This window comes from Rhagoletis zephyria, unplaced genomic scaffold, assembly GCF_001687245.7.
Source record: "Rhagoletis zephyria isolate East Lansing unplaced genomic scaffold, Rhagoletis_zephyria_1.1 Rzeph_scaffold_00353, whole genome shotgun sequence".
Taxonomy (NCBI): domain Eukaryota; kingdom Metazoa; phylum Arthropoda; class Insecta; order Diptera; family Tephritidae; genus Rhagoletis; species Rhagoletis zephyria.
Genome location: NW_016157437.1, coordinates 81,000 through 102,828, shown reverse-complemented (window position 1 = coordinate 102,828; position 21,829 = coordinate 81,000). Strand labels below are relative to the sequence as shown.

Here is a 21,829-nt window from a genome sequence, read left to right as displayed (position 1 = left end):
CTTTTTAATGTCAAAATGATGTGTTTGTTGTAATATGAATTCGCCTTGTTTACAACAAACACATCATTTTGACATTCATAAGTACCGAGACGAAAATCTAAATTCGCCATCAACACCTTGCATAAATTCGCCTTGGAATGAACACTCAGAATCCACTTTGGAACATAAGTACAGTATAGCCTGCTTAATTGGGCGTGAAAGGGCGCACAATTTTTTCAATAAATATCAAAGGAAGGAATGATTTGCCAGACAAAGTTTATTATTATTGTTGTTGTTTCTTGAAAACTTTAAATATTTAAAGTACATTATAAATACTAGCGATTTCTCGGCATTGGCTTTCACAAACCATCACAAATCTCTCACACCAAGGGTGCATTTACCAATCAGCTGATTAGTGATTACTTTGACATTGGAGTGACATTTTGGGCATAGCGAAAACGCTGCAGCAATCATCTGGCAATATTTTTATTGGTTTAGTTAAAAAAGTAAGTATTAATTTTCTTAATTTAACCAATGTGAAAATACTTTTATAGTCTGCATATTAGAAAATAAACAAGTGCAAACTTCTTTTAAGATAAAAACCACGCAGAAAAACAAATCTTATATAAGGATATCGCAGTGAGGGCTGCAAGAGTATCCGAAGCACCCCTAGATATTGCTCTTCAAATAGTTTGATCTCACTTGCACTTATAAAAGAATTGATATTTTGAAAAATGCGATCCCGAAGCAATTCAGGCGTCCGCCTGGATTATTATCAGCGTATTGTTCACCGTCTGATCATGGCACACCAGGAACCTGTAACTGGATTATTCCCAGCTTCCAAAAATAACAGCCATGCTTGGATTCGTGACAATGTCTATTGTATTCTGGCTGTATGGGGTCTGTCAATGGCTTATAAGAAGATTGCTGATCAAGACGAGGATCGTGCCAAATGCTACGAACTAGAGCAAAGTTGTGTAAAATTAATGCGAGGCTTGCTTATGGCAATGATGAACCAAAAGGATAAGGTGGAACGCTTTAAGATGACACAAAATCCATTAGACTCATTGCACGCAAAATACTCGAGTAAAAACGGTCAGCCTGTGGTCGGAGACGGCGAATGGGGTCATTTACAAATTGATGCAGTTTCGCTGTATCTTTTGATTTTGGCGCAAATGACAGCATCTGGATTGCAAATTGTATTTTCTCTGGACGAAGTATCTTTTATACAAAACTTGGTATTTTACATCGAGTCTGCATACTGCATTCCCGATTATGGTATATGGGAGCGAGGCGACAAAACAAATCACGGTAAAAAAAATAAACTTAAGCATAAATATACACTTTTGTCATTGAATATCTCTCTTCAGGCGAACCTGAACTAAATGCAAGTTCTATCGGCATGGCTAAAGCAGCTTTAGAAGCTATGAACGAATTGGATTTATTTGGGGCTCGAGGTGGCCCAGCAAGTGTTATACATGTTTTAGCAGATGAAGCGCACAAATGTCAAGCTGTTTTGCAATCCATGCTGCCACGCGAGTCAAATAGCAAAGAACTGGATTCAGGATTACTATGCGTAATAGGTTTTCCGGCTTTTGCCGCTGATGACCCCCAACTGATCCGTAACACAAAAGATGCAATTTTGTCTCGACTTCAAGGAAAGTATGGCTGCAAACGCTTCCTACGGGACGGTTATCGTACGCCCAAAGAGGACCCAACCCGATTGTACTACGAACGGTGGGAGTTGCGCATGTTTGAAAACATTGAATGCGAGTGGCCGTTGTTTTTTTGTTATCTAATACTATTCCATTCTTTTCAAAATGACAAATTGTCCGTTAAAGAGTACGCTGATCGCCTTGAGGTAAAAATTTCGAATTTATTTAACAATTCTAAGATTTATAAAATATATGTAAATGTATATGTATTTAGAAAATTATGGTCCGATCAGAAGATGGAACTTTGCTTATACCAGAAAGTTACGCAGTCCCAATTGACTTAGTACCGAATGAGTATCAACATCCCGGTTCTCAACCACGTGAAGTTGTGGGCAGATGTCCATTTCTTTGGGGTCAATCTTTATTTATATTAGGCCGCCTTTTGCAGGAGGTATTTCACAAATTTAACATGCGTGTGCAATCTCGAGTGTATATCTCTTTTCACAGGGCTTTTTGGCAGTTGGTGAGCTAGACCCTCTCAATCGACGTTTGGGTGCTCAGAAAAAACCTGACGTAGTTGTTCAAGTGGTAATCATAGCTGAGGATAACGAAATACGTGACAAATTGACGGAACATGATTTACATGTACAAACAATAGCAGAGGTAGCGCCAATCGAAGTACAACCGGCGCGAGTACTCAGCCACTTATACACGTATTTAGGTCGTAATCGCAAATTAGGGTTAACTGGGCGTAAGTCTCGAGATGTCGGTATATTGAGCACAAGTAAATTATACTCTCTAAAGGACCGTATATTTGCGTTTACACCACAAGTAAGTCGAATGTTCTTGCTTTGTTTTATGCATCCATACAAAATTTTAAATATGAATCGTCATTTGATTAAACTTGGCCATTTACTCGCTGTTCCAAAATGAATGAAAATGACGATTCTTTCTATATAAAAAAAAGTACTGTATATTAACATTATGTACGTTATTATTTACGTTAGTTTGTTGACTTGAGTCGTTTTTATATCGCATCTGATAATGAATTAATGATTGACATCCTGAAAGGAGAGATAAATTTCCTAAAGTCAGCTTGGGATCTGCTGGGTCGTCCGTTAGTGACTCTAGTTTTGAGAAAAATTCACTTAGGTCGGTTAAATACTTATTTGATTATTTTCTTTGAAACGTTTTATACAGTTGTTCTTTTATGTATCACTTACATATTTGTTTATACTCTACTTTTCTGAACTTACATCTGTACTTATACTGAATTGCCACACTATTGTCACCATGAGTAGGGATGCATTAACATCTTTAAGTTTTGCTAGAACACACTCGCGTAGATTTTTTAAATACATACACGTAAAAGCAAGATACATCTAAAAAAAATTTTGTAAATGACATTTAAAAATTTGGACTTGGGTTTTGACATTTTCAAATCATTATTGTGTTAATGCTATACTATAAACTATAAACAAAACGACTATACTAAGCACCAGTTTTAACAGTCTTGCTTTTACATAAACAATTATACATAGTTTTCTTCATACGTTTTGAAACAGTAGAATTTATTCAGTTTTAATATAGCATATAATAACATACATATGAATTTAATAGTCACGTTTTCTTGGCTCATCCAGCTCAATGTCGCGATCATTTCTCACAAAAACGATCTGTATCTATCTTATTAGGGTTGACACAATTTGTACCCGGATCCCGATCATTGCCCAAGAAAACACAGCTAATGCGCTTATTTCCATATTACACCAAAAGGCATAATTTATGCTTAAATATGCCATAACAAGGATACGAGTAAAAGAGTGTGCCTTTGTAAACGTATGTGAGGTTGCATAAATTACTTTCTAGAGAGTAAAAACACCCACTTTTCAAAATGGTTGTCTTTTTTATAAAGCAATCGCATTTCTGGCTAGTATATTTCAGAACGAATGTATAAGGATTGAGCCAAGAGCTTGTGTAAACAAATCCAGTTTTTGGCAGTAAATGTCAGTTACGCGGTTTTGCAGAATGACGATACGCGGTTTTGTACTTTAAACAACGATATCAAGCATTTCTCTCTTTATTTTTTTTTCAAAGTTGAAGTTTAATTAGTGGTGCTAAATTGGAAACATTTACATATGTAGTACTTCTATATTGTTAGTACACGCATGTTCCATTCAGTGTTATACACATAATTTGGAACACTACTTTTTTACAAGTCTTAAAGATTTGGTGAACTTAGTTTTTAGGGTTTTTCAAAATTATCGATGTAATTTCTCAATAAGCATGGCCACCGTTTCAAAATGACGTTCGATATCATATCGAGCCCTAACCGCCAAAATAACGTAAGCGACATTTTTTTTCAAAATTTTCTTTTTGATGCAGGTTCGAAAATAAAGTTTTTTGCTAATACAGTTTGATGACAAATTTCTAACGCAAAATCTTTTTAAACCTCTAAACGAGGTACCGTTATCTCCGTGGAAGAGAGAGGAAGTTGAGTTATAATGTTGCCCTGCAACTTGTAACTTTTTGGATTCGCGGAATTTTTTGATAAAGATGTGGCGCTGCTAAAAAATATATATATATGCATGCACATAAGATGAAAAGTACTGCAGTTTCGTTTTCTAAAATTTTTATTTATAGAAAAATGCCTAGTAAAAGACAATTCGAGGACGGTTCGGTTATTTGTGAAATGATTTTGGGTTATCGTGTCCAAACGCGTGACCCGAATCAAAAAATTGTAACATATCGCACACCGTCTTCAAAAGAGTCACAACTCAAAATTTGGCATTTTTGAAATTATACGCTAAAAATGTACACAGAGCTTTTATTGACCTTTCAGCAAAAGCTGGAGCAAATTTTTGTTATAATTTGCTAAAAAAAAAACCTAAGGTAAAGTCGCCTTTGCGCATATGATTAGCATGTGCTACGAAATAGTTTTTTGCATTTTCTGACGAACGTATTATTTTGAAATGCAACCCATTCTGAAAATATTAGCTTTAAGAAAACTCTTGCATATTTTACGACGCTAGCTATAGGGATTGTGATCATATTCTACTAGCAATATAGAAGTACATTGTATATCTACAGGCACATATATGTATGTACATATGTTTCGAAATCTTATTATTGTAAATATCTAATGTAAATCTGTTCAGGAATATGTATTCCCAAGATTTTGATTCCCACCATATGGGAGAAAATCTGTTAAATAGTAGCATTTTAGCCGCTCTAGCTTTATGATTTTCCAAAGAAAAAACCTTTTCACAATGCATTCATTTGTATGTACATTTAAAATTAATATGCTCCATCTCTCATCAACTAATGTTATGAAATCAAATTTGGAATGAACTTGGTCGCAGAATATCGACTATGAAGAATACTACACCACTCGTGATCCCGACTTGCTTGCTAGCAATTTCACAACAAATTTAGCTTTTTTAACAAACAATTGGCGGCACATGTTAGGAAGACCGACCATAACTCTAATGGCCACACATTACATGCTAGGTAACTACATAATCTCTTTTTGGTACAAACATATAGGCAATCATCTTATAAATATTTATGTATGCACTTTTCAATAGTCAATTTGCGTATATATTGCTGCACGTAAACCCATATATGTATATATCAGCTTTGGAGCTTACGAAGGCTAAATTTATTAAAAAAAAAAAAATGATTTTTTCGAATGTGTTTTAGAAAATTGATAATCCGACCATTTTTACCCAGTAGCAAATGTATTTTTCTAATATTTTTTTTTTAACTCTTGCTTGCGAAAACTATTCACCCATGCATGCTTTCTTCAAAAGTGACACAGCTCAAAATTTGTCATTTCCGAAATTATGCGCTAAAAATGTAAACTGAGCTTTTATTTACCTTTTAGTAAAAGCTGGAGCAAATTTTTATTGCAATTTGTTGTAAAAATCTTAGGTAAAGTCATATTTGCAAGGATATGATTAGCATGTGTTAAAAAATAGTTTTTCGCATTTTCTGACAAACGTGTAATTTTGAGTTGTGTCACCTTTGAATTGATATTTTTTCTTTTTTTTTTTAGGAAATGCCTTTTGAAATATTTCGCTGTAAAATGAGAATTTATTCATTTAGGACCCTTTGCTTTGATGATGGCGATTTGTAAATAGCTTATAAATAATAACTTATTCATGCATTCTTTCAGAAACTATTTACACGTGGGCATATTAAAAGTAAATAATTTTTTTTTTAACTTATATATCGCAGTGGTAAAAAATTGTTTTCAATTAATTGAGAAATTAGGTGAAATTCGCTCTTAACTCAAGCTAGCTGGAGGGACGCTAAAATGACACAAAAAAACTTCGAGACACTTAAACTTATTTTTGGGTCGTAGATTACGGATCTGTATACAGTTTATGAATAACGTTCGTATCTATACTAATTTTGGATAAAAAAAAATAAGACCGCGGTTTTTCTAAAATACTGTATAGCATTTCATTTCATTTATTAAGAGAAAGACACTAGTACAATAAGATCATAGATATTTTCTAGTACAAAACAACTAAAAATAAAATGTATATCACATATATGTAGCAGAGATCACCACAGATGACTAAATGAAAGCAAAACCCAGATTCAAAAATTAAAAAAGTAAAATATACATATGTAAATATTTAGTTCTGAGAAAGTACAGATAAATGGCGTTCTTTTATTTGACCCACTTCGAATAGAGGTAGGGATAGAATTCCAGATACGAATAGCATTGACAAAGAATAGCCTTGCAGAGGTTAGATAATTAAAATATGGCCGTAAAAATACTTTTTTTGCTACATACATTTTTTAATGCACAGAAGTAGTATGCATTTATCAGTCGTTGATATAAAACGATATAAGCTTACAGTGAATTGTTCGAGGAGACCCGTTATAAAAATGCATATACATACATGAGTAATGTGACCAACCGTACTTCTTTCGGAAGTACAGTACTTCTTTTTTCGCTCTTGTACTTCGTACTTCGAATGTACTTCTTTTCGATATTTTGTACTTCTGGTGGGAAATTCTATAACCAGTTAGCGACAACTTTCGGATCGCTATCGCACTTTTTTACGCATCATATATATGCTTTTGCGTCAAAGAGTGCGATAGGGATTCGAAAATTGTCGCTAACTGATTACAGAACTTCCCCCATGTCCTGTTTAAACCATTAAAGTCGTCGGGGACCAATGGCATCATACCTGCGCAGCTGCAAAGGGCTCTGAAGGTGACGTGCAATTGGTTGGATCCTATTTATGCGAACAGCGTGAGGACCGGGTACATCCCCATGGCTTGAGGGGTAGTCAGTGTTGCGTTCATCCCGAAGGCCGGAAAAGGCTCTCATGTTTAGCCTAGGGATTTTAGGCCTATCAGTCTCTTCGGGTTTGATAAAAACGCTAGAGAGACCTTTACCTGTACATAAGAAACGCGATTCCTCGTGACTGTCAGTCAAGGGCTTTATATATGCTTCCCAGCAAACACAGTCTTTAACGTTAGAGAAATTTGGATTTCTACATTAGATAACTATGGTATTTCTCTAATCGTCCTCGAGTCGATGACGAAGTTAGAGAACTACATTAGAATTCGATTCGAGAACGATTAGAGAAACAACGCAAATTCAAATAAGTGTAAATAAGCAATATTCCAAATGAATGAATCATAATTTTTTTAAGTTCAAATAATTCATTATTATTATATTGCAAATACATTTAATAAAAATTTTATTTAATAAAGCAAATAGCAGTTTGAAATTCAAATTCGAGTCCCATTAGAGATCAACATTAAAATTCGATTAGAGAATTTACCTAACCTAAGCTGTACTTCTTTGAGCTATGAAATAGTTGGTCACATCACTCATACGCCAAGATCGAGTATGACCGTGTACATGGCGTATGAGTAACATTCTTTCTTGCTTACATATATGTATTTCATACAAAAAATTATTTGCGCATTTGACCATTCACAATTTGTTTATTTATCCATTGGTTTTCATCGTCAATGGCTTAACTTTTTGGCGAAAGAACACACTTTAATATAAATGAAAAAATTAAATTACAATAGATTTGTTATCTTTTTAAATTTTTCCTTGTTAAGGTTTGAATGTTTTTACAAAAATTAAAATATCTTGGGGAAATTACCTAATATGGATGCAGATCCACAGTCTACGACCCAATTAAGTTTACGTGTTTCGGCGTTTTTGTGTCATTTTAAAAACTTGAGATTTTCCCTACAGTGTTGTTAATATTTTTTCTTTTTGGACCTAACCCGCAGACCAGTGTGTAATGGTGCAAGCAAACATTTTGCGTATGAAAAAATCGACTTGTCAAATAATCAACATGTAAAGGCATGTACAAATTTATTTTCCAAGATCTTGACCTCACTAACGTAAATACTTCAATTATTCTTGTTGTATGTACAGTCAAAAGTTACACTTTACTATAATATAATATTAGAATATTTTTTTATAAAATATCCAGAGTATTTATCTAAAAGCGTAAATGTCACGTAACTGTGCATACCTTGTAAATAAACCGGGTTTCCATACAAAATTAAGCAAATTTAGGCAGTTTACGTGGTTACGAGGCATTTACACATTTACAGGCCTATTCTGCTTTGGTAACAAAAATTTTTTTACCGGTAAATAAAGTTACTGTCAATTTTTAAACCCTTTTCGCATTCTCCACACTCTTGTAACCGGCAAATTTTGTTACCATCTCATGAGCAGGTAACAAAATATTGCCCCATGAAATATGCAACACCAGAATTTTTGCAAAACTTCATAGCTGAATTGCAGAATAAATTAAAACGTTACCAAGGTAAATAGAATTACGGTTGCAAGTGGTGATTGTTGGTAACAAAATTAGCTTGCTACAAAATTGTCGATTACAAGCAGAATAGGTCTGTTAGATGAATTTCCATATTGTTTCCATTTACAGGTTATCAGTTCGTGGAATTTATTTTTTTTTTGTATTTTACCGCATATCTTTGGACCACGTTAACCGATTTCGATAATTCTACTAATGCTAATAATAAATTTTAGCTTTAGATCTGATCATTGGATCATGAAGAAATTAACCGTAATCCTAAATTTGTATATGAGAATTGAAGTCGGTTTTGTTTTTTGCTTAAAAATTACTTACATAGTTCATTTTTAACATGAATCTGCATAAACCAGATAAATCAAATTTTCACACTTTATATAAAATTCACGAAAATTCAATAAATTTGCCATTAAATTTTCAAACTTTTTAATAAGAATGTTTAGAAACTTTTCGGGTATGCAGTTTTATAGCCCATCCATTTGCAAGTGGCTAAAATTTTCCGTTAATTTTTGATAATTTTTTTCTGCAACTGTGTCGCACTTTTTCTTCCATATAACGCACAAGAAAAATTTATTTTTTGAAGTAGCTAAGACTAAGATGTTGACAATTTTGTAAAAACAAATTCGAGCCTATTTTATATGTATGGAAGAAAATGAGCAATGCTTTCAACGAAGAAATTGTCAAAACTCAAGGAAGAAGAAGAGATAGACCCATAAAAAGATATTCCAATTGGCTCAGAAGGAGGAGCTGAGTCGATTTAGGGGCATCCCGCTGATATTTCAGTAATGATGTCATAAACTCCCACCATGAGGCTGCTAAGAAGATGAAATGTTGATTTATTTTCACATTTATGAATAGAAAGCGTACACTTAAAATAGTTAAGATCGTGTTACTATAACTTATAACTGATTGTTCAGATATGATGTTTTGCTTTGAAAATCCTTTATTTAGACATTTAAACCGTGAAATTGTGTGAGCTACATATTTACTTATCAGCCATACAAGGTCTACTGACAAAATCATCAAGTGCGGGGCTCCATAAAATGTATCGCTTTATCACTGATTGAATACTTTAAAATTTAATATTTTTAAGCAAAAAATGTAATAAGTATTCGATTAAAGTTACAATTTATGAAACGTATCACATAGCCAAAGGCAGCACTTAAGGTTCAGTTAGTCTAGACTTAATTTACGTAAGAATTCGTCAATGATAACTCAACGTCAACTTAGCCAGAAGCGAAAATATTTTTTATTTTTGTATTTTCCTTTTCAGCTGAGTTTCACTTTACCGTCTATAAATAAACCTGAGCGCAAAAATATATCGCGTTGGCCAATATATTAGGTTGCGTTACGTAGATTAAGTCTAGACTAACTGAGCCTTTACCTGTTTTCTTATGTAATTTGACTCTTAAATGAAGTTGAAATTTGGTGCAAGATTTTTAACAAAATTGCTTATATTATTATTACAAAGCATACCCCTTGTTTTGCGTATCCGCTCCAATTATAACTTCCCTTTTGTTACTAAATCGGTGTATCAATAATGTGTACATATGTAAATAATAGAACTACGTAACTAGATATCTATGAATAAAATATTATGTGTGTAGGTGAACTCGAATTTTCGAACACCCTAATACCAAGCTAGTGAGATCGAAAGTCTTAAGAAAGAACTTAACGTAGACAATTCAAACAAAAATTAAATTCAACGAAAATCTTAAACTTCGCACTATTCGATATTATTTGCAAATTTGTTTCACATGTACGTACATAGATATCATACACAAACACATACATAATTATATATGTAGATGCTTGTCTAATAAATACTAATATTGTATTATAAAGGAAACAACTTTGATTTAACATTTGTCTAATTTTGTTTCATTGTCCAACGCTTTGATGTTGATACATATGTAATTAACTTGAAAATTCTAATATGATTGCAATGTTTCACATACATATGTAGACCAAGATAAAATACCTCTGGCCATGATTCAGACAATGCGTAAGCTCAAGTCCGGCTATATTAACGGCACGCGTGTAATGTTGAGTAATCTCAAAGATTTCCTGAATACGTCAGCTATCACAGACCTGAGTTTTTTGGGCAGCACCGAAGATGGCTACCCCGATCGCCTACATCCCGATGTCCAGGCCTATTTGGACGAACATTTGTTGCGCTCATTCAGTCATCGCGGTATGATGAAGCTACACGGTGGCCACCTACGACCGCGCCAGTTACGTAGGCGCATGTCTTGCAAGGGTGCCATTAAAAAGACGCGTTCGATAAATGTCGATTGTAAGTATTAAGTGACTAGATTTGCAAATACATATCGTTACCTTAAGGCCCTAACTCATTTTCGTTTTCGAACTCAGCTTTGTACAAAAGACTATAAATGAATCACTTAAAACCTGGGGCGGTTAATTTCCTTTGAGCGAAAAAATATAACTCAAACATTAATTATTATTTTTAACCGACTGCAAAAACGGAGACCGTTATCAATTTGTCAGAATATTTTTTTTTCCTTTATGTATGGTGGCCCCTTATCTACTAATTTGGATTTGAGATCTAATAATTGGATCATGAAGAAATTAACGGTAATCTAAAATTTTTGTATGAGAATTGAAGTCGGTTTTGTTTTTTGCTTAAAAATTGCTTGTTAATGTTTATTTGTTAAACTCGAAAAAATAAAAATCATAGAAAATTGGCAGTAGGACGTACGGACACAACTACGTGAGTACAGTTAAAAATGTTTTACAACGATTACAAATTGTTGATTTTTTTTTGGTTAAAATTTAAGATATTATGATTATTTTCCATCCCTGCTTGAAACTTTATATATAATTTGAAGATAATTACACCAACATTAAATTAGCAATCTATGCTCTAAAAAACTGCGTTTTAAAGACATTCACAACTAAAGAACTTAAGTTTTGCCTTAGTTTTTTATTCGCTCTGTAAAAAAAGAAAACGTTAATTAGGGCCTTTCTATATTAAGATAACGTTATGTATAGCTAACCCCCACACACTTAATAACTATCATTTGATACGTGTATGCATGTGCGTATGTATGTATATTTTAATAGCTGACAACCTGGGTATGGAAGGGCCAACACCATTAATAGAAAGGCGACTTTCTTCGGTGGTGCCACCGCCATGGCTGCAATCAAATAAAGCAAACAATATCAGTGTATTTGACACAACACCGGAGGAAGGGCCTCCTAATTTGGTAATAGATCCGCTGATTCGCGAAAATATCTACCCCATTGATCCACATCATAATCGCTCGGCTATTGAACGTCGCAGTGAGTTTACAAGACAGCAAGAAAGTTAGTAGTGTGTTTAGTTCAATTAGTTGTAGAAAACTGTGAAGAAAGCAATAACTGTAAATTAGTCCAATTGTAATCGAAATGGAAAATGAGACTGGAGTATTGGAGGTTTAATAAAAAGTTATTGCTTCTTCGGAGTTGATAGATATTTAGTCAAATGTGTAATAATTTTATATAAATTTTCGATTTGATTTTTAATTTTTTTTTTTTGTTTACTATTGATTTATTATTGCGCTTTTGCGTTATGATTTGCCGTTTTAATCCTGGTACATTCATCAGTACAAGCTATACCGAAAATTCTCGTTCAACGCCATCGCACGGATACAAATTTCGCTGATACAGAAGTGGAGGAACTGATTGCAATGCTGCGTGAGACGGAAAATCTCGAAGAACAAGGCGACATTTTGCAATACTTGGTCGACACCCAAGGTTTGGACTTCAATACGGGTAAGTTGGAGATACTACTACTATTGAATTGTAAAAAAGGCACTAATTGCAAACTATGGAAATTGTTCTCGTCCACGTGCACAGCATACATACACACACATACAGATGAATACATACATACATATACATATTATATATCTTTGCAAACTAAATACAAAAGGATCACAACTCAAAATTTTTCAATATATATGTACATACATTTAAGCTACGTATGTATATATGTATGACCTAAATGGCTATTCTTCGAAGTAAAACTTAAGTTTCATGTAATACTACTATCATAATCTTTTCTGTCCAAGCAGTGTTTTTTGGATCTCCTGAAACTCGTATGATTTTAGAGTTGTGACTTTTGAATTTAGTGTGCGATATGCATATACATATGTAAGTTGATATACATACATACATACATATGCACAGTATTTGTAAATACATACACATAAAATATGGGTGATGGCAAAAAATTTTACGCGAAAAGACATAAAGTTGAAATTGGAATAACTAAAAGAACACACTAAATACACTTTAAATATTCTTATGTACCATGTAAATAATTTCATTCATCGTTATCACAGAACTGTCTTACAGTCTTTTCCACTTCAATTTTTTAATTCGGTAATTGCTTAGTTTTAACATACACATCTCACTCACTGTAAATCTGTGCTTGTAAATTTATTTATACAATATGTATTAATTCGAGCTTCTTCCATTTTTTTATTTTTTTTTCAAAATACTTTTTAATAAATAGCTGGCTTAGGTTTGAAGAATAAGGATTCCGGTAAGTCATAACTAAACTTTTTTATAATAAATAATACTAGAACACAGCCATTCCTTATTCCGGCACCTTCCCAAAAGCACATTGTAAATTAGATACTCGTATATACATATACATACGTATGTATGTATTTATGTATTAATATTCAATTTCCAAATTAAATATCCATACAGACATTATTTTTCCTTCTCTTATAAAATGGCTTAACTAATTATAATATATCGTTCGCCTCATGTCTGAAACATGAAAGTGTAAAAATTAAAATTTTGGGAAATCAAGCTGTCGAGCCCTAACCGCCAAATTAACGTAGGCGACATTATTATCAAAATTTTCTTTTTGATGCAGAAATGCATCTAGATTCTCTAGGAATATTTCTGCATCAAAAAGAAGATTTTGAAAAAAATGGCGCTTACGTTATTTTGGCGGTTAGGGCTCGATATATACATGGTATTCTGAGTTTTGCTATAACATAGAACATCCAAAGGATAATCAAGACAACCCAATAACTCGAAATTGGTAAATTTGCACATTCGTGCTTCTGGCATAAGGCGGACGATATGTATGTTTGTGATTCAATAATAAAAGGTTTGCTCAGAAAACAGCTTTCTCGCTGCCTCTTGATAAAATCGGCTCCCTTAGCAAGGCACTACATGTGGGTGTGTGTGTGTGTGCAACCTTTTGTAAGGAAGTGTCAAAACTCGAATGTCAGTAGTGAGCAAACCTTTAATAACACTGAAGGGATGCTAAAATGACACAAGAAAACGCAGAAACACGTAAACTTAATTTTGGGTCGTAGATTACGGCCCTGTATATGGTTTTATAGATCAGGTCATTTTCGCAAAATATTTTCATTTTAAATTTGCGTTGAGAATAAAAAAAAAATGCAAACTTTAACAGGGAAAAATCTAAAAATAAAAATTTTGTTGCAAATTTTTTTGATTAAAGCCTGTTCTTTGGCAAAAACATCAAGCTATCAACGAAGAAAATTTATGATTTCATTATTAGATTACATGTAGTACTTGGCGTATGAGTAACATTCTTTCCTACATAGTAGTCTCCGACCGAAGTTGGAATTTTGGCCGAAGCCGAATATTAAAATTAAGTTTCAAAAATAAATAATAGGTATGATGATGGCTGCAGGTCATTAGCAAGCATTATTGCATGCAACTCTAAGAGGAAAATCTAAAAATCAGCCGAATAAGCCGAATACCGAAGCCAGGCCGAACCTTCGGTCGGACACTACTACATAGTCATATTTCATAAAAAAGAAATAATATTTTTTTTTTAAATTTTTTCCCTATGGAGTATGCATTTTTTCATTCACAATGCAAACTTAAAACGAACATATTTTACGAAAATGAGCAGATCTAGCAAAACGATATACAGTTCCGTAATCTACGACCCAAAATTAAGTTCACGTGTTTCGGCCTTTTTTTGTGTAATGTCAAAACTTGAAATTTTCCTTAAGGCTGATTTTCACTATGTCAAATTCAGTGGCATTTGTCGTCAAATAAGTGAAAACACATTGTCAAATTGGATTAAAAAGCAGTTTATCGATTGGTTTTGATCAGGATAGGTCTTTATTCCTGTACATGCGCTGCTAAATCGGCTATCTGTCTGTTTTTGGCCCATAATATCATCGGTAAAGGTATGGATAAAGAGATAAAGTTGTGTCAAAATAAGTCGCCAAATATTGGCGTCAAAATATGACATAGTGAAAACCAGTCTTTAGAGTGTTATTGAATCATGGACGATATGTAAACATAACTTTTCTAATATTTGGGATAGACAAGCTCAAAGAATCAAAGATGATTTTCCGCTTTCATACATATGTACACTGGCGATCAAAACCGAGTGCATGTACGACCTTTTATTACTTACAGTAACATAACTTGTTTAAAACTAAGCGGATTGCTTTGAAATTTTTAGAAATTTGTCCTTTATATCTAAGGAATAAATCCTAGTATACAGCAAAAACTAAACTTACAAATTTTTAAAAATTAATTTTTATTGAGCTTGAGGCCGTTTTTTAATGAAAACTTATTGTGGAAAAGCGACAATAATTTGAAAAAATTGTAGAAGTGATAGCTATTTGGGAAATCACCACATTTCCTCATCAGACTTCTTTCAGCAGGATTCGAACCGACGACCCCACTGACTCAGCCAGTTGCTTACGCACTGCGCTACGCAAGGCAACTCTATTCACTCAGTTTTGAACTTTTCTGTTTTCAGATGTTAAGAGGTTGATATCGAGAGGATTGTGGACACTCCCTTGTTTTTAATAGCGATATTCATACGTCTGGGAATGCCCTCCACTGAGTTTTCTATGATTTCTCATGGAATATTACCCCATTATAATTTTACTCGCCTCCAAAGCTCTTCCATGTTACTAGGTGCTCGCTTGTGCTATGTTGTGCGCTCAATTTTTCGATGACGTTGAGGTCTGGGATTTGTGCTGGCCACTTACGTGAAAATTTTGCTCAAGCAGACTTGTTTCTTTTTTAAGTTTAGTTTTTGCTGTATACTAGGATTTATTCTTTAGATAATAAGGACCAATTGCTGAAAATTTCAAAGCAATCCGCTTATTTTTAAAAATGTTATGTTACTGTAAGTAATAAAATGTCGAACATGCATTCGGTTTTGATCGCCAGTGTATGTACATACTAGCGATGTTGCGGAAATGGAATTTTAGACATCCGCGGATGCGGATGCGATTGCGTATGTCAAGTATTTAAAAAAAAAAAAAACAATTAGATTCTAGCATAATGGCGAGATCGTTGTTTAAACAGCGCTTACAAGCCAAACCAGTCACATATGTCATGTTATTTCAGAATTTGGAGAACCTGTAACTTTATCAGCACTTTTCGATTTTAGTTTTTGTAATTCATTTTTAATACTTTCTTCTGCGACTGCTTTGAAAAATGTATGCTTATAGCGAGCTAAATAGGTGGATATGGAAAATAAATTGTTATTTTTGAACAAAATTCTGTTTTCAAAGTCGTGGCTGCCAGCCGAATAGGATCTGAATATTGTTTTTTTTTTAAGCACCCCGTTTTTTATAAGCCATTGAATAACAGATAGTTACGTAATTCTTATTTTATTAAAGGTCAGACCTATAGTTTTTTAATTATTTGAGCATTGGTTCTCTTTATAGCTAATTGTTGATCATTTCTACTGGAAATCCCTATTGAAGGAGCTTACTCATTGACTTTAAATAGCAAAGAAGTGACAGTTTTACCACAGAAGTTTTTAGCCAAGGTTCCAATGTATATTCCTATGCAAAAAATATTATCCAACAAGTAAACAAAACTACTGTTTTTAAAATTTTTGCTAAAAATAAATTCCCCAAAGAGCCCCATTTGAAATTAATCGAACGAATATATGTAATAGGCGGCATACACGATGCGTCTGACTCGCGAATCATTTGTGTACGTGTTGACTCACGTTCGACTACACACAGTTGAATCATTCAGAGTCATGCCGGGAGTCATGTTGGTGTAACTAACACATATTTATTTTCACAAACACATCCAAACCGACTCACGAGTCAGACGCACCGTGTATGCCGCCCATAACATCAAAAGCAAATCACGAAAATTTTGTTAAGACTTACAGTGCACACTTTCTTCTTTTGTGTCTAGTAGTTTTTTTTAAGATTGGTCGAAAAAAATCATAATAAAGAAAGAAGCCAAAGCAGGTATTTAAAGCACAAAAAAAAATATTATTAAAAGGACTATGTTCTCTTTGACGTATGTACGTCAAAGGTCAAGTAGAAGTGGAAACTTTTATGGCTGCCCATTGATAGCTTGGTGATATAGCTTAAAAAATAATATTTTAAAGATATTTCTATCAAAGTTGATAACATTTGACCAGTTTTGTTACACAAATACTCCTACGACCACAGGAAAAAATATTGGCTACAATATGTATATTTTTTTTTTTTTGCCATATATGCGTTTTATCGGTCCACTTGCAAAATATTCGCATTCGCAAAAGCTCCGCATTGATTATTGCGAATGCGAAAGCGAATGCGAATATTCGCAACCACCCTGGTACATACATATGTACGAGTATATCTTACATATGTTTGTACATACACACGAATATACATATGTACATACATATATGTAGTTTGAAATAATTATATTTCTTCACTAAAAGCTGACTTTGGGACCGGCGGCAACGGCAAAATTAAAAAAAAAGAAATCTATTCTCTTCGAACTTCGTCAGATGAACTTCGTCGTTGCTTTGGTTCACTCAGCGAATGGATTCTGTTTATACTTTTATAAAAAAAAAAGCTCGTTTGTCAATTTTACGGTAAAAAAGCCTTTTTTTTAAAGAAAGATATGTATACCGTCAGTCAATAAAGTTTAGGTACAGCGAATTTTTTACAATACCGGCAACTATTTTGTAAATATTTTATTTTTCGCAAATTTTTTATAAAAATATGGTTCATTCTACAACAAAAACCTGAAAAATTAGAGTTCCAAACCTTGTGCAAAATTAAAGGAAATTCTGGAAAATTTCACTCAAATATTGTACTTTTTATTTATGCTCTCTAGCAAAAAAGTTTAGTATGCAGTTTTATAGCCCATTCAATTTTAGTATAATAAAGTGCAACTTTGAGGTAGCTAGAACTTACCATTTAGCGAAAATTAGCGAAAAATAAAATATTTAGAAAAAAGTTGGCCGTATTGTAAAAAATTCGCTGTACCTAAACTTCATTGACTGTATACATATTTTTTATTTTAGTTTCATTTAAGGCACATTGAACAGGTAGTACCAGTAACGCAGCTGATTAGATTTTTTTAAATTATTTGGTCTCAAAAATGTTAAATATTTTTAATTTCTTCTCACAAAAATTATAAATTTCAAAATCTTTTTGAATGTGAAACCTTTTCCCATACACAAGAAGCGATGGAAAAGCAAAAATGTTCTATGGATGCCACTATCCAATTCCCATGTAGAATTCCCTGGTGATTCCGAAAATCGAGATAATTTTTTTTTTATGGATACCTTTTCAGCTTTTAAAAATAGTGGTTTCACTTAATCACGTATATCTTACGAACCAATTGAATAATCGTAATACGGGAAATGAAAGCAAATGAAATTCTCCATAAACTGTATATATATCACTTTTCGATAGCCCCGATAGTTTATGAGAAATTAATTAATCATTTCTGACACCTCTTGTTTTCGATGCAAACACTCTACCAACTCAGGTGTACGTGGCGTATGCGTAACACTCTTTTCCGCTGATATTTCATACAAAAAATCCTTGCACATTTTCATTTGACCAATCATTATTTAGTTTTTGATATATAGATTTTCCTCATTGGTAGCTTATTTTTTTTTCTAAAGGAACAGGCTTTAACACAATTAGAAATTATTTACACACAAACTATTATATTTTGACTTTTTCCCTGCTAATGTTTGAATTTTTTGCATTTTTCCATCAAAAAACAAAAAATCTGGATTGATTAATTAATTTCTCAGAAACTATCAGGGCTATCGAAAAGTAATCTACATACGGTTTATGGAGAATTTCATTTGCTTTCATTTCCCGTATCTCGTATTACGAATTCGTTCGTTAGATATACCTGATTAATTGGAACCACTCTTTTTTTAAGCTGAATAACGGTAAATCGCAAATATCTCAAAAACGTATCCATACAAAAAAAAAATTAACTTGATTTTCGGAATCAGCGGGCGATTCTACACACAAATTGGATAGTGGAGGACAAAAACAAAATTAAAATTTGTGATCCAGTGCTACTGGGCTTGCAAATGATGGATCAATGCTTCGAGAAGCAAACAAATTTACTAAGAAAGAAAGTCGCAGCAATTCTATTTTTTCCAAATTTAATTTTTAATATTTATTATTTTTTTTTTTTGTATTCCACATGGCATCCTTCGATTTACAAGAAAAAAATCAGATCCGTTTTTGACACTTTCGATACCATAAGCAACAAAAAAAAATACATACATGTAAACGTTGTTTTTGCTCTAATGCTGATACCTTGCCTTGGTTTCATTTCATTTTTAGAAAATTATTTTATATATTTTTCTTAAAAAAAAATTTTTCCCATTTAAATTACATTTCTGTAATTTTTGGATTTTATTACTTTAACACGAAAAATACTTTGTTAATTTCATTCTGTTTTTAGGAACTTATTTTATTTTTAAATAACTTTTTTTATTTAATTTTTAGATTTTATAGTTTTAAAAAGATAAATACATATATATTTTTTTAATTTCATTTAACTTTTATTTAATTTTAGAAAACATATTGTAAAATACAAAATAACTCTATACCTACTCGTTAGCATATCTTTTAATTTATCCTTCGAAAGACAGAAAAGAGCTTTCAAGATTGTTGCCAGAATTGACAATTGTCTTACGAAAGACTGTGGTGCATTGTAAGACAGTTGCCAAAAATGCCCTGTTATTTTCCAGCTCTCACAAAATTACAAGAAAGATTTTCCATTATTTCTGTAGTTTGCCATTGCTGTAAGTTTTCTTAAAAAAATATGTAAGTATACGAGCATTCGTTCCTTGAGAGCTGCAAATTTTGATAGAAGAAAATTTCTTAAGCGCTTTTTATTTGAATTTCTGGTTTTTCTTGAGAGCTGGCTTCTACACCCAGAAAAAAGTCAGCTAAATATATACATTGTTTTCTAATCGTGTTCTAATCTTCTATCTTAGAGAAACATTAGAATTCGAGTCGTTTTCTAATCGTTCTCTAACCTGGGGTAAATATGTACATACATATCTTTTCCCACTAGAAGTTTGTATCAATTTGATACACAACGTTGCTTGTGTTACAAATTTTCTAGCGCTCTGATTTAAAACGCAAGCCACGTGGTCTCTTAACTACAGGTTTATTTTGATGCACTAAGAAACTAGTCAAAAAACCAAAATTCAAAATATTAACTATTTTTCTTAATATTTTAATATGTATTCGAAATTTGCATCGATTTAAAAAATTATGTAGTTTGGTCCAAAACCCACAAAAAAGTTGATTTTGCCGTATAGTGTTATTGTATTACAGAAATACCCCGTAGCGAATGTCATGCATTAGCCACTTAAGTGTCTTGTACGGAAAAGTTACGTCTTAAATGACTTTGGGCTACGTTTACATGGAAGTCGTTTATGGCTTTTTCATATAAATGGTAATTTCGTCGTTGATGTCATCTACATGACTTTTCATGCAGTGATCATTGATGACATTCAAGCGACAGTATCTTGCAATGGACTTTTTATAAGTGACCGCTGCAAGACATTGTCTGTTATATATAGGTATTTGATAGGAGTACACCTGCACGACATTGTCACCAGTGTCATTGTCAGCTATATGTCGTTTAGGATTCACAGCAAGTGCGACGATGTCCCACGACAGCCGGTTCTACGTACCGGAATGACTCGGGTTTTACCCGACCAAGGGCTGTTGTATCGGCGATCTGTTCGTCCATAGGGCTACATTCGCTACGTATTCTTCTGCTCAGGGCTAGCCAGGGCCAGAAACCTACACCTGCTGTGTATGCCAGAGACGACTACACGACAACTCCACCTCAGTCAAGTGTAATGCCTGCGAGGGGTGGAGTCACCTTAGAGTCTGCTCAGGATTACGGACACATCGGCAGTGGATCACGTCGTATGTGGCCCCCTGCTGCCTAAACAGAGCAGCCTCCACGGCTAACCCCAGTCCACCTGAGCAGCCCCACACAATCACCACAGCACAACAACATAACAACACAATAGACTATATCACAACCACGACAGACCAGAGAACACACACAACCGCACCACTACCCACACGCTGCCGCCAACATCTCCTGGTTCCTCCTACAATCTGCACGGTATGACATCAGTCAAGTGCAACACCTGCCTTGGCTGGTGCCACATTAGAGCATGCTCAGGTCTGCGCACCACGCGAGATTGGACGAGGAACTTCGAGGGCCCGTGTTGCGCTGCTCGGTCGCAGATCTCAACTGCGACGCCACCCACCACCAACACAGGGCGGCAACCACCTCAGCAGCCACACAGCCAATGGCGTCACGGCCACACACATCTCTCACACCCCGCATCACCACACGTCTCCCGAACCACATGAAGTTCCTTCAATTTAACTGTAACGGGCTTCAGAGCAAGATCGAGGAGATAACCGTCTTCATGGGAAGGCATGGTATATTGATAGCTGCGGTCCAAGAGACGAAGTTGCACAGCAATTCAACACTGTTGCATTATGCCGGGTACAACGTGCACCGTCGAGATCGCGAGCGAGATAATGGTGGTGGCCTAGCGTTCATCACGCACCACACCGTGCAATATCGTCTCATCGAAGCAGACATCGACCGCAGGAATACCACCCTAGAATGTCAGTGTATTGCTATCCGGTCAATCGATGTTGATCTCGAAATATTTAACGTTTATATACCCCCTGTCACCTGCTGCCCGGCAGGATATCACCCTGACATAGGTGCGCTCCTCAGAGGTGAAAACCGTATGGTAGTAGGTGACTTTAATGCGCTCCACGATCTTTGACCTGACTTGGCTGAGCAGATAGACGATTCGACATTCTGCACAATGAACGACGACGCACCCGCCAGGATTATGGGCAGCTGCTGCAGCTCGCCAGACATCACCATAGTCAGCGCTGGTCTGATAAACAGCATATCATGGCGACCTATGCTGACTTTGGCATCAGACCATCTGCCCATAGTCATCTCGATCGATAAACCAACCGACTTTGCTTCCGCGGAACACCGGACCTATATCAACTTTTCTAAAGCTGATTGGAAAGGCTTCGCGGAATTTACTGA

General features: G+C 34.3%; 1 protein-coding gene across 10 annotated transcripts in view; it reads left to right on the top strand.

Moving 5' to 3' along the window:
• Window positions 1-336: 336 nt before the first annotated feature.
• Window positions 337-21,829, top strand: part of LOC108359181 (probable phosphorylase b kinase regulatory subunit alpha) — a 26,989-nt gene continuing 5,496 nt past the window's right edge. For 2 of the 10 annotated variants that reach the window (XM_017610911.1, XM_017610908.1), the window contains exons 1-10: window positions 391-485; window positions 575-1,290; window positions 1,350-1,840; window positions 1,909-2,085; window positions 2,142-2,465; window positions 4,997-5,144; window positions 10,428-10,757; window positions 11,546-11,788; window positions 12,068-12,235; window positions 12,981-13,010. In XM_017610911.1, coding sequence (XP_017466400.1) covers window positions 714-1,290; window positions 1,350-1,840; window positions 1,909-2,085; window positions 2,142-2,465; window positions 4,997-5,144; window positions 10,428-10,757; window positions 11,546-11,788; window positions 12,068-12,235; window positions 12,981-13,010 — 2,488 coding nt within the window. In that variant the 5' untranslated portion in view covers window positions 391-485; window positions 575-713. Of the gene's footprint in view, window positions 490-557; window positions 1,291-1,349; window positions 1,841-1,908; window positions 2,086-2,141; window positions 2,466-2,641; window positions 2,787-4,996; window positions 5,145-10,427; window positions 10,758-11,545; window positions 11,789-12,067; window positions 12,236-12,980; window positions 13,011-21,829 lie in introns of those variants that run through there. The other 8 variants (XM_017610913.1, XM_017610909.1, XM_017610916.1 and 5 more) reach the window with 8 other exon arrangements.